At 33.7% G+C, this 12,121-nt stretch overlaps 1 protein-coding gene across 3 annotated transcripts in view; it reads left to right on the top strand.

Annotated features, from left to right (window-relative positions):
* PDSS2 (decaprenyl diphosphate synthase subunit 2) overlaps window positions 1–12,121 on the top strand; it is a 212,876-nt gene that overhangs the window by 85,296 nt on the left and 115,459 nt on the right. Inside the window, exon 1 of one of the 3 annotated variants that reach the window (XM_025042421.1) lies at window positions 10,637–10,878. The exons of the other annotated variants lie outside the window; for them this stretch is intronic. Within the exon in view, the coding sequence (XP_024898189.1) occupies window positions 10,646–10,878 (233 nt within the window). The 5' untranslated portion in view covers window positions 10,637–10,645. Of the gene's footprint in view, window positions 1–10,636; window positions 10,879–12,121 lie in introns of those variants that run through there. 3 annotated transcript variants of the gene reach the window in all.

Here is a 12,121-nt window from a genome sequence, read left to right as displayed (position 1 = left end):
ATTTCTAGACACTTTGACTTATGGTTAACATATCTTATTGATTTATTTTACAAATTCATCCACATTTTAGATTTGTTTTTTATTCTTAGTGGCCTTATCCATAAATGTTTTTTCTTCTATAATACTTAGTGATGACTATTACTTATCAGCTATGAAGTCCAGTGATCCTTCTTCATTAACAAGCAAGCAAAATTATTACTGTGTGGCTACAAATGACCAGCCAGGATAATTTTTGCAGACCTTTTATCATTTATCCATACAAATATCTTCACTAGAAGATGTATCTTGAGATCATTTTCAGTTTCCACTCACTCTGAAATGATTTATATTTGTTTCGTACTTTGTAGGTTACTGGTAATTTTTATGACAGTTATTTCATTTGAGCCTTACAATAATTCTGTAGATAAGAGTTGTTATGAAACTCATTCTACTCCTGAGAAAACAGAGATTCAGAAATCTTGAGACTTTTTCAAAGTGGCATGACTGGCAAATGAGGAAAGTTGAGGCTCTAACTATAGTTTTCTTCCTTCCAAATTTCATGGTTTTTGTTTCCATTCTGATTTTCTAGTCTGATTCAAAGAATTTATTTCATTTGTAGATTAGACTAGCCATCAAACTAATATACAAAAAAAAAAGGTCTTCTTGTAAGGATGTCTTTGAAAAACTTCTGAATTGAAAGCAACTTGGCAAATCTTTAATACATCTATATCCTTCTCCCAACCTTTTGGAATTTGAGCTCAAAACTTTACCTTATAAATTTTGTAGAAAGCACTTGATTGAGTTTAATTGAAATAACTAGAGAAAACACATAAAGATTCATAATGAAAATACCAATAACCTGTTAATCCCTGGAAAGCAGATGGACCTCACATCACGTTGTATCCCATGTATCACTTTCCTGTTAGAAACTCCCTTGGTTTTCAGTCTGCTGATTTTGACTCTGTTTTATTAGGTCATCCGCTCTTGCAATTGGGTAACCATACGTACCTCTAATGAACACCAGCTATGTTTTAGTATCTCTAATCTTAGAATAACCCATGCAAAGCACTCTTTGACACATAATAGATATTTAGTAAATATTTGTTGGCATAACTGAATCATCTCCATTTTACAGAAATATAAACTGATACTGAGATTAAGTCTTGTCTAAAATCCTCTAGGTAGGAAGTGATAGAATAGCATTTAAACCCTGGTTTTACTCTAAAGTGTGTACCCTTTCTGCTGTGCAGGTGCTCTTATCTAAAGGCACACAGTGCACTGTGATGTGATCTGGTGTTTCGAATTTCTCACCTAGCCTCTAAGACACAGCTGCATCACTTTCTGATTCTTCACAGGAACATAATGCATTTGGTAGATGGTCGTTGTAAGCCAGTTGTAAAAGAACTTTGCAAAAGAGTACATTATGAATATAAAAAATTTCCAAATAATATAAATAGCCAAGTATATAGAATTCATAATTACATTTTGGGAATGAATAATCCTGGTTCCAAGCTATTTTCTATAATCAAACTTGATGCAGTACGTCACTGGTGATGCTTGGGTGTTATACACGCTTGTTAATGTGAAAACGTAATTTGGCATAGTCCTATGAGAAACCATTAATTTGTTTCTCTATCCCTGAAGTCATTCGTTTGGCTCCTGCTTCCTTAATTGTTCAAGTGTAACTTTTGCTGGAGGCTTGTATCTATAATGTCACAGTGAATTATTTAACATTTGAGGAAAGTACTGACTTGGGAGCTTTTTAAATTCACCTCCAGACTACTGGGATTTACATTGTTGCTGTTTTTCTCTCGTAAACTTGACTTTGATGTCAGATAATGGAACCTGAGTAAATTACCTAAGGGACCAAAAGTGTGTTAAGTGACCTCTTTTGTTTGGCCTAAGGCTATAACTGATGGGTAGAACTTGTGGATATGTCTAGTTAACTTCCATGGCCAAGAGAGGCAAAATTTAGGCTAAGATGTAATAACTACATTTTGAAAAACAGGTATGAGAACCACATTTATAAAAATACACTATAAACATCTACTATAGCCTTTTGCCAAGAAGACTATGGGGCATTAGGTTTATTCCATCAATCTTGACTTTAAAATAATTGGTTACAAAGATAATCAGTCAATAAAATTACTAAATTTAGTTTAAAAGTATCTCTAGCCACTCCTGAGAAAATAGGTTTATAACTTCCTGTTCTGTTAATACTAGGATACTTTCATTTTGTGTACAAAAAAATAAATCATTACAATCTATAAAACATAAAATTTCAAAGTATAGACTTCTCTAATATAACATGAATAATGTAACATTACATTTAAAGAAATTTAGGTGAATTTTTTGACTAATAGTTCATCTTTCTGTTGTTTTAGCAAGAATTGACACAGTTCTTTCTCATCTAACTAGCAGTTATAAACAGACGACCTATTTTCACTACCTTCATTGCCTGAAATTTCTCAGCACCTCTTGTTAACTTTGGTAGAAGAGATTGAAACAAGTTTGCCAAACACATTTTCTTTTCTTCCTGAATATCCAGCTAGACTACCATTTCCCAGCTTTATACATCTTTATATCTCACTAGTATCTTGGACATAGTATCCATTTAAATCTTCGGATGACTGAAACTTCTGTTAACATAAGTGTTCTAGACCAAAATAAATATTTGAATCACATGTTTTACAGTATGTGCCTTTTAGAGTAGTTTGACATTGACTATGTCTGACAGTGACTGACTGTATCTTATTATTTTTTTTTTCAACCTCTAATTTAGGATATGAGCTATAATCTGACTCTACAGCACTCTTCATGGAACAGTCTTAATTTTTTCACTAGTTATTATGTAAAGCAATACATAATGTGTCATTTAAAGAAGGAAAAAAGTTTTAGTGGAATATCACAATGAAACAAAAAATAACAGCATAAATAACATTGCAGAATATCTAGTAATTTTTTTTTAAAAAACCTAACTTTTTTTTTCATATTTTAACCTATTTCTTCTTTTACTACATTTTATGTACTCACCTCTTTACCTACAGCTTCCATTCTGGTATCTATATGGCTTGAATTTTACTAATAGGTTTTAGACTCTTCTGAGTTTGTGTTGCCCTCGACTCCATTTGCAGAGGGAGGAAAGTGAGTTGCCGCTAGAGGACCAGCACAGTGACAGTGTTCCTTCTGGGTGGCAGGTGAGATGATGAATAAGAATAAAATTATGAGCATTTTTCTATTTTTTTTGTATTTATTTATAATACTCATAAGAGAAGACTGTGTGCTCTATGTGCTATATTTAAACATAGTTTAGACCATCTATTTTCCCCATATTACCCTAGCATTCAGTGTGTTCCTAGCACATAGATGGCAGCCATTGACTAATTGATCATGGCATAATAATAATAATAATAATAATAATAATAATGTAATAATTATTATTAAATCTTGAAGCAAGGAAGACCTTCCTAAAAGGTTCCAAAATGCTGAACCTATAGACAAGAAAATTAACACATTTGACTACATAAAAGATACGTCTTTAATGGAATAAAATTCCCATACAGTCAAAGCTAATTGCTAAAATTACAAAAATATTTGCAGCATACATGACAAAGGGCAAAGTTTTAGTAAACCAATCAATTGAGGATCTTAAAAGAATATGAAGAAGAAATTAGGAAGAAGGAAGTGCAAAATAAACGTGAGTAGAAGATATGAACAGGCTGTTCAGTGAAGAAGACTCCTAGGGGGTTAGTAAACAAAAGGGAGAAAGGCTGGACTTCATCATAACGGGCAAATTAAAACAAAATCAGTTTTCCCCTGTCAGATTGGCAAGGATTAAAAAGTTTGATACCCAGTGTTTGTGAGTGTGCAAGGAAGTAGACATTTGAATGCTTTGTTAGTAGGGACGTTAATTGGTATAGTTGCTTAGAGAGTAATTTGATAATAGCTATAAATTTTATTTTAATCCAGCTACCCTTTGATTTAGCAATATTGCATGCTGATATATTAACATAAATGCTGAAAGATGTATGTATGTATAATAATGCTCTTTGTAGCATAGTTTGACAGAACAACAACACCAAAAAAAAAAAAAATTAATCAAAGAGTCCTTGACTGACCAGTATATGTTGTTAATGATGCAAGGGAATATCAAATGTCTGTTTAAAAGAATTAGGGAGATCTATATAAGCTGATCTGGAATGATCTCAAAGAATCATGTGAAAAAAGCAAGATACAGAAACAGTATGGTTTGATCCCATTGAGTTTGAGTGGATGGGCAGTAGATTTTTATATGCATGGAAAAATGCTCCAAAGGAGACACAGAGAGCTGTTTATAGTGGTCACCTTTGGGGAGGGGCAGCTGGTGGGGATAAATGGGATGAAAGACTTTAACTGTTCATTTTATGTCCTCTTCAGTGGTCTGAAGTATTTTTAACTGTATACATGTTTTACTAATTTATACTTCTTAAAACTGGTAAAAACTTGCTGAATGTGAAGGTAGTTAGCCTAGTCCTGTTATTAGAGTGAGAGCTTTAGAGTCCCTGAGCTGACCTGAACTTCTATCTTTTGCTCTCTTTGACAAGATCAAATATTTTATGAACATGCATAAACTATAGATTTTTTTTTTTAAATACAGCAGAAGTGGAGCAAAATGATATCTCTAGATTAGCTTTCTTAGGTTTACCATCCATGTTAAAATAGATACAATCAATTTCTTGGTAACTGTGCTAATTCTTTTTCAACTCAGTGTATTAATTCAATTGATTAAAGTTTAATTAATGATATACATGCTAAGGTAATTGTTGAGCTTCAAGAACTATCACAGAAAAAGCATTATAAACATAGTTATAAGTTAAATCTAGAAAATATCAATAAAATTACTGATCTGAGTCAGACTTTGTGTGCTGTTATTAGAAAAGTGGTTGTAGAATATTTTGAAACATGAAATCTTAATTTAAGAAGAGAGATGGAGAATATTAAAAGCTGTGAAAGAAGCAAGTTTGGAAGTGTTTTAATCTGTAAATTTAGGGAATTGGTCTCAGTACAGATATTTTAGTTCATAATTTATCATTTTAATGTACTAATTAGCTTCTGATGATTTCTAATTATAGTAACAATAGGTTGTAACTATCAATTCTCACCTTCATGCCACACATTAGGATTTGTCTAGCACTTAAAAATGCCAAACAAAATTAACAAACTGCATTTCCCTTGGGAATTGACCAACTCAAAAAGCCCCTTAAGAAATGAGACTTAAGTAGGAACATGTAGATTATATTACTTACTTAGGGGTCAATTATATTAATGTGAAACAATATTGAAATATATAGCATTAAAAGAAACTGTTACTTTTTCTTTAAATGATGACATGTAAACAAATGCTTTAGAAAAGAGTAGCTGAAACCTTACCTACCTGATAATAACAGTGGTTGGGGGAAGTAAGGAGGGGGAATGTTTGGGGATAGGTATAAGGGAATAGTCAAAGGGGATTTTATTTGTAATATTTCAATTTTTTTAATAAAGAGAATCTACTCATATTACTTTATATAATTAAAATTAACTTGAAAATTAAAAGAAAGTTATATATCGTACTTATAAAGAAATGGAAACCTATTTAAGAAATATATCTTATTGTACTACAAGAACCTGGAAAATGAGAAGTGCTTATTGACAGTAATTTAAAATGATTATGCTGAATAATTGAATTTAGAGTAGGCTTTTGAGGGTAAAGATATCTCAGGTCCTTTTCAGAGCGATCTCAAGAGATGGAAGTGTGTGCAGTTTGATTATATATCCCTATTGATTGTATTCTACTTACAACAATAAAAATAAACTCCAGATACAAATCTAATAATATTACTAATTCATTACAACCAGTACTTATTTTCTTCATTAACTTTTTATTGTTATTTTCAACTTACACAGCATGAACAATTGCAGCAATTATATGTTGAACAAGAAAGGGGAAGACTCTTTATGTTTAACGTACTGTACATCAGAAGTCATTACCAGAGCTGTTGGAAAAACACAAAATAAGAACAGCCTCTTACAAAAACAAGTATAATTAACCACAAAAAGTAGGTGGGCTCGACTACTAATTACTCAGCTAAGAGTTAGTTTATTGTATATAAATATCTTGCTATAGATTAGCTTGCCTGACTACATCATAGCAAAAAAAATAAAATAAAAAATAAAAAATCCAAGCTATATAAATTGTTTTGTTAGTGGTGAAGAAGTTTAAATCTTTTTCTTAAAGAAGAGCTATATGTTGACTAGTAAGAAGCCACAGTCAAAGATAATGTCCAGTGTCTAATTCTGCATTTTAAACAGTGCTTAATTCTTGACAGTCGTAGTAAAATATTAGTTCTATGCAGCAGAAGACTTGCAGTCACTTAAAATGTTTAATGGCAAAGTTTGCTTAATAGCTTCATGACTTAATGCTGATCTTTTGAACCCAAACTCAAGGCACCCCCAGTGGTAAAGAATGGGGCATAATAGAGACATGGGTGAAGGGCCAGAGACCTGGGCTCTTGTCTCAAATCTGTAACTGACTAGTTATGTGACCTTAAGCAAGAGGCTTAATCACTCTGTGTAATTACTCATGTTTAAGATGGGGATAATAATGGGCTTCAAGTCAGGGAGCCTAACTAACAGGGCATATATCCAGTTAAGTTCGAGTAGTGTGTGGTCCAATATATCACATCCTAACCACCTCCTCTTGCAAGGCACAGGGCTAAGAATTGAGGGAAATACAAATATTGATAAGAAATATTCTTCGACCTCAAGTGACAAGGTAAAGAAACAATTTATGCATCTAGTAGCCTTCTAACACTACTGATGCAATTTCATTTCTAAAACTCTGTTTTTGGAACTTAACTTCTAAGAACTATAACCATATTCACTGTTGGGTCAATAGTCCACTCATGTCCACTGACAGCCCTTTGTTTCACTAAAGACAAATAGTCCTAAATACCTCTCACATAAAATGACAGTAGAGAACTGGCAAGTAAGGGGACTTAGTGCCTGAAGAATGCCTTCTTCACTAGTCTCATGGACTTTTCTTCTCACTCCTGGACTGTGTAGCTGAGTGATGGTGGTAACAGACACAAAGAGAGTGTATTCTCAGGTTGGTTATTTCTAACCTTTGCATCCTTCTTCTCTGTTGTTACTGGCATCTCGAGTCACCATTTTCTATTATTAAGGTTTTCTCATTCCCTTCTCTTTTGCTCAAGTTTTAAAGTTTTTAAGTGGAGTAACATATACTTAATTCTTCAGTGGTGTTGTGTTCCCTACAGAATTAAATACAAATCCCTGAGCACAGCAACAGACAGTTCCTAGCAGCCCTAGAGTAAGAAGGCAAGAAAATAAAAGTATGATCATGGTTTTTCTTTGCTCACTAAAAAAGGCTATGTGCAAAGGAATGGTTGACTTAATATAATTGTTTAGGCTCAATCAGGAAGGAAGTGAGACTGAGGGAGTCCAAAATTAAGGAGAAAATAGTGATTAAGGACTGGAGGTCATGATGATTCTTATTATCAGCATAGATGTAGTAATGCCGTGAGAGAGCTGAGGGGTTAGGAGGTTGTAGATAGAAAGTAGGATATTTGAATTGAACATTTCAGGGTAGAACAGTTCTGAATGGTAAGTTCCAGTTGTTCCAGAGTGCGGAGTTGAAATAATTGAGTAGATTGAGAACCTACAGGGTGGACAGCTCATGTGATTGAAGTCAACCAGGAGAAAACAAAACTGAGCAAAATGACAAAGACTTCAGTGAATACAGAGAGACAGAGAAGAGGAATGATGGCAGAAAGTAGAATTGCTTCAAAGAAACAGTGGTTTTCTCAAGATGGTGAGGAAACAGTGAGAACACTGGTTCTCACCTCTCCAATCCTGTTTGTGGTTTGTAGGTGATGAAGTATATCCACTTACGAAGATGCAGGGATTTCATACCCCAGAAAAAGCCAGGGCTCAATGAGAGCCAGAACCTAGAGGAAATATTCTGTGAATTTCTAGAACATTTAATAATTTTTTTTGTAATGACTGATTTATGTATATGTTTTTTCACTAGATGATACATTCTAGAGGTAAGAGCCTTTCTTTAGTCATCTTCCAACCCAGTACCTCTCCCGCCACTTAGCCTTTTATTACATTTTGCGCCTTTGAGGCACTTCTTGTCTATCTCATAGTAATTCGTATACCTCTTATCCTTCTATTAGATTTTTTTCATCACTTGTTGACTGGTTCACTCATTCAACAAACATTTGTTGAGCACTTGCTATGTGCAAAACTGACTGAGAAATATGGAAAAATAATCATTACTATAGCTAACACATAGCAAGTATTCTATATATCTGGTACTGTTCCATGTGCTTTATACATATTAACTCATTTAATCCTTATAACATTGGTTAATAAAAATTGCCTTTTTTGAGAGGGGGGAGTAACAAGCTTAGAGAAATTTAATAACTTAATCAAGCATGTAGTGCAGGTAAATGGCAGAGTTGAGATTTGACCATAGTATCCATGCTCTCTCCATTACTGTAGATTAGAGTACTCTGGATGAGGGTACCCTAAATCGACTTTCTTACTCATCTTGACTTCCTCAGCACTGAGCACAATCTTTATGTTTCATGGTATTGAATTGTATAGTGAAGAGAAACCGGGTTCTAGACTTTTTCTTTGACCTCCCAAACCCTAGCACTGTGGTAGGTCTGAGTGCTCCATGAATTATTGTTAATTTATCGAGACAAAATTTCTCTTAGTTTTAAGGTTGGATATGGATCATGTTAGTGCTCTATATAATTTAAAAAAAAAAAAAAACTTTTACATTTTCAGGCTATATCTTTTCCTGCACATTTCCTTTCACAAATTTATTCTTTATCCATTGGGGAATACAGATAGCTCTATATTTCTTTTATCCAGGAACCATTTCTTTTAAATAGACTTGTACCCCAAATGTTCTGTCGAATGGGGCTTCCCTTATAGACAAAGAATTAAGTGTATTTCATTTGTCATTAGTCCAGAAATGCTCAGTGCTACAAATTTTGGTGTTGAAAACCATTACGTTCATACGCATTGGAGACGCTGTTTCAAGGAAATACTTGGATATTTATGTTCCTACAAGATTTGCTGCTGTCCATGGGTAATTCACATCCTACAGTAATATGGAGCTTCTATTACCCTACCGTAATTACTTAACATATTCACTGCAAATAATAATGTAATGGATTTTTAGAGGCTGTGCAAAGGAGAACCAACAAACTGAGACGCAAAACAAGTTTCCACCCCTTATTTCCAAAGCTGTAGTTAATCACTTGAACACTATCCAATATAGTAAAAACCTGGCAGACTTTTCTTTGCAGCAGGCTATGTAAAAATGCTTATAATTTACAGCTTATTATGCCATGCAAACGACTGTGTTCTCAATGAAGGATAGTGAGAAAATACGGCTGTGAAATTACTTAACTCCCCTTTGTTAGTTGTTTTCTGGCAATAGTAGAAAGATACTTTGCACTTAAAATGCATTTCTGTATTTAATTTTATATCATTCAATGCAAACTTTAAAATATAGGAATTTACTTTTATCTCTCTTTGTAGGTAGGCCAGAGCAATTATAGTTAAACAAAAGCAGTTAGATGAAAAATCCTAATTGTCAGGGAATTTAAATGGGATAGTACTAAATTATTAGAGTTTAATTCAATTTATGGTTTCAATTTTGCAAAACCTGTTTTTCTTTCTGACACACCTGTAGTAATTATTAGGCAACTCATTATTTTCAAAGGTAGCTTACACAAATTTTGTTGTAGCATTTTGGGTGGAAGTTAATCTTCCTCCAGAAAAATTAGAGGTGTAGGCAAGGTAACCGTAATCTGTTGCATGTATCCACTTATATTAGGTCTTTCCTTAGCATTCTTTAATTTTATTGTTTCCCTTTTTAGATTCATAAAGCCCCTAAAGTCAGGAACTACATATTATTTTGTAGTTCACATTCTTTCTGTGTCTGATACACTACTGCAAGTTTATACTCGATAAATAGGCCCCAGACCATGACCTTTATTTTGGTGAGAAAGTAGCTCCTCTGTGAAGGCTAGCTAAGGCTCTCTTTTATGTGCTGTACCTTATAGGTGGTCCTTCAGTGAAGGAAGTTCTTAAGAGAGACAAATAAAAACACAGGAGGGCTTCTATTGAGTTTATACTTCCCTGTAAGTATTTAAAACATTCAAAACAACATGTTTAACTTTTCTATTCTCCTATTTTAGAATTAATTTAGAAGCTGGGAACTTTGTAATACTTAATCAGTTCTTATTCATCAGTGCTTTTTTCTCATAAACAAATAATCAATATTGAGTATATTTAAATGGGAATTATTATATACCTGCAACTCATATGTTTTTTGAGAAATAATGGATTATTAGAGAAAATAGGGTTGTATGCCAATATCAAGGCATTAATATTTTTACTGTCATTGACCTCTTCAAGAAACATTTGCTGTAAAAACATATTTTACACCTACGCAGGAGAATTTCTTTGTTTTCTAGTTCAAATCTTTTTTTCTTTTTAAGTTAACATTACAACAGCCTTAAAGCCACCTTTGTGTCAAAATTTCTTTTAAAAATGAGTTTAATGATTTATTCTCTTCTTCGCTTCTTTTGGGTAGAGACCTGAGATGTACTGGAGCCCAGCCCTCTGGCACTGCTCTCCACTGACCTCTTCTGGCCTCCTGTTAGATGTGTTGTTGACAAGGACAGAGACTCCCTTGGAATGCCTCGGTGAAAGAAAGGGAGTGGCCAAGGGAAAGTGGAGGGAAATTAGCCAGTGCAGACTTCGTGATGATAACCTCCCAGCTCCTTTACCACCTTGGGCTCTTTTTGCTATTCTCCTACCCTCCTGTGAAAAAAGGTCTGTTTACCAAACATTTTAAATGTAAAATAAGGATTACTTGATTTTCTATTATCTTATTAGATATACTTGTAACTGACAGTCTGAGTGGCTGGTGACCATGCGATAACCATTATTACTATCGCATCTTATTAATGACTACAAAACTAAAGAAAATTGACATTTTTATTAACAGATGTACCTCCATCCAGGGGTGAATGAATGGCTTTCTTTTCCTTAGACATTTTGGAAAGGGGAAAATAACTTACTTCTGTGAAGAATCCTTAAAGATCTGGCAAATCCAGACAGAGAACTGCTGATCTAAATAGTATCATCAAGCAGTAAGTGCTCAAATATTTTCGCTACAGAAATGGAGACAATTACTAATTTAGTGCCATTTTCAAAAAATAAAAGGTTACTCCTGTTGTTGTTATAAATGATGACTATTTATCAGAAGCTTTTACTTTTACCCATAGAATAGGAATTGAAGATGTAACCCAAAGCCCTGACATACCAACAAAACAGCCGCTCCCCCGGGTCCCTGGGATCCCCTTCTGAAGTGGGCTGCCTGTGCGCTTCCCTGTGTCTGCCTTCAGCAGTCTCACTCTTGTTTTGTTCCTTAGAACAAATTATACATGCTAATTATACATGGTAATGAAATAAATTTAAAGCAATAAATGACCAGTATGGGACCCCATGCCTCTTTCCTGTCTGTAGTTCAACAAGACGACTTCTTAGTGTGTTATGATCATCGGCTCAGATGCTCTGTACCTTTTGTGACTTCTGATGTTCTTTAGCTTTGGCTTTTCCTGGTAGAAAAAACTGAACCAAGCAAAATTCAAAGCCAGAAATGATGCTGCAACCATTTGCACAAAAGCTATATGTACACAACATATACACAGTTATAGTTGTAAGTTTTTAAAATCTTTGGAATCTATACTTATTTATTTAAAAAATGAAAATCTTGGCAGGTCAAGTACTACTGAATTAAAACACTGTTTAGGAAAGGGAAATAGTAGTCATATAAAAAACTAAATCGGTGTAGATATATAGGACATATATTAGAAAAATCACAATATTCTCAAAAAAGGAATTCTGTTGTACACTCAAAAAAAGTTTTACAATAATAATGCCACAGTCCACTCAGGAATCCACTATATCATAGATCATAGTTATGTATAGTTCTGTAGTAGGACATAATGGCATTGTCATTAAGAAAAAAAAAAAAAAACCTTTTGGGTAGGTATCTGGAACTAGGTAATTC

Source organism: Pteropus alecto, unplaced genomic scaffold (assembly GCF_000325575.1).
Source record: "Pteropus alecto unplaced genomic scaffold, ASM32557v1 scaffold79, whole genome shotgun sequence".
NCBI classification, from domain to species: Eukaryota; Metazoa; Chordata; class Mammalia; order Chiroptera; family Pteropodidae; genus Pteropus; species Pteropus alecto.
The sequence above is the reverse complement of the archived record's forward strand: the minus strand, read 5'-3'. Positions and strand labels throughout refer to the sequence as shown.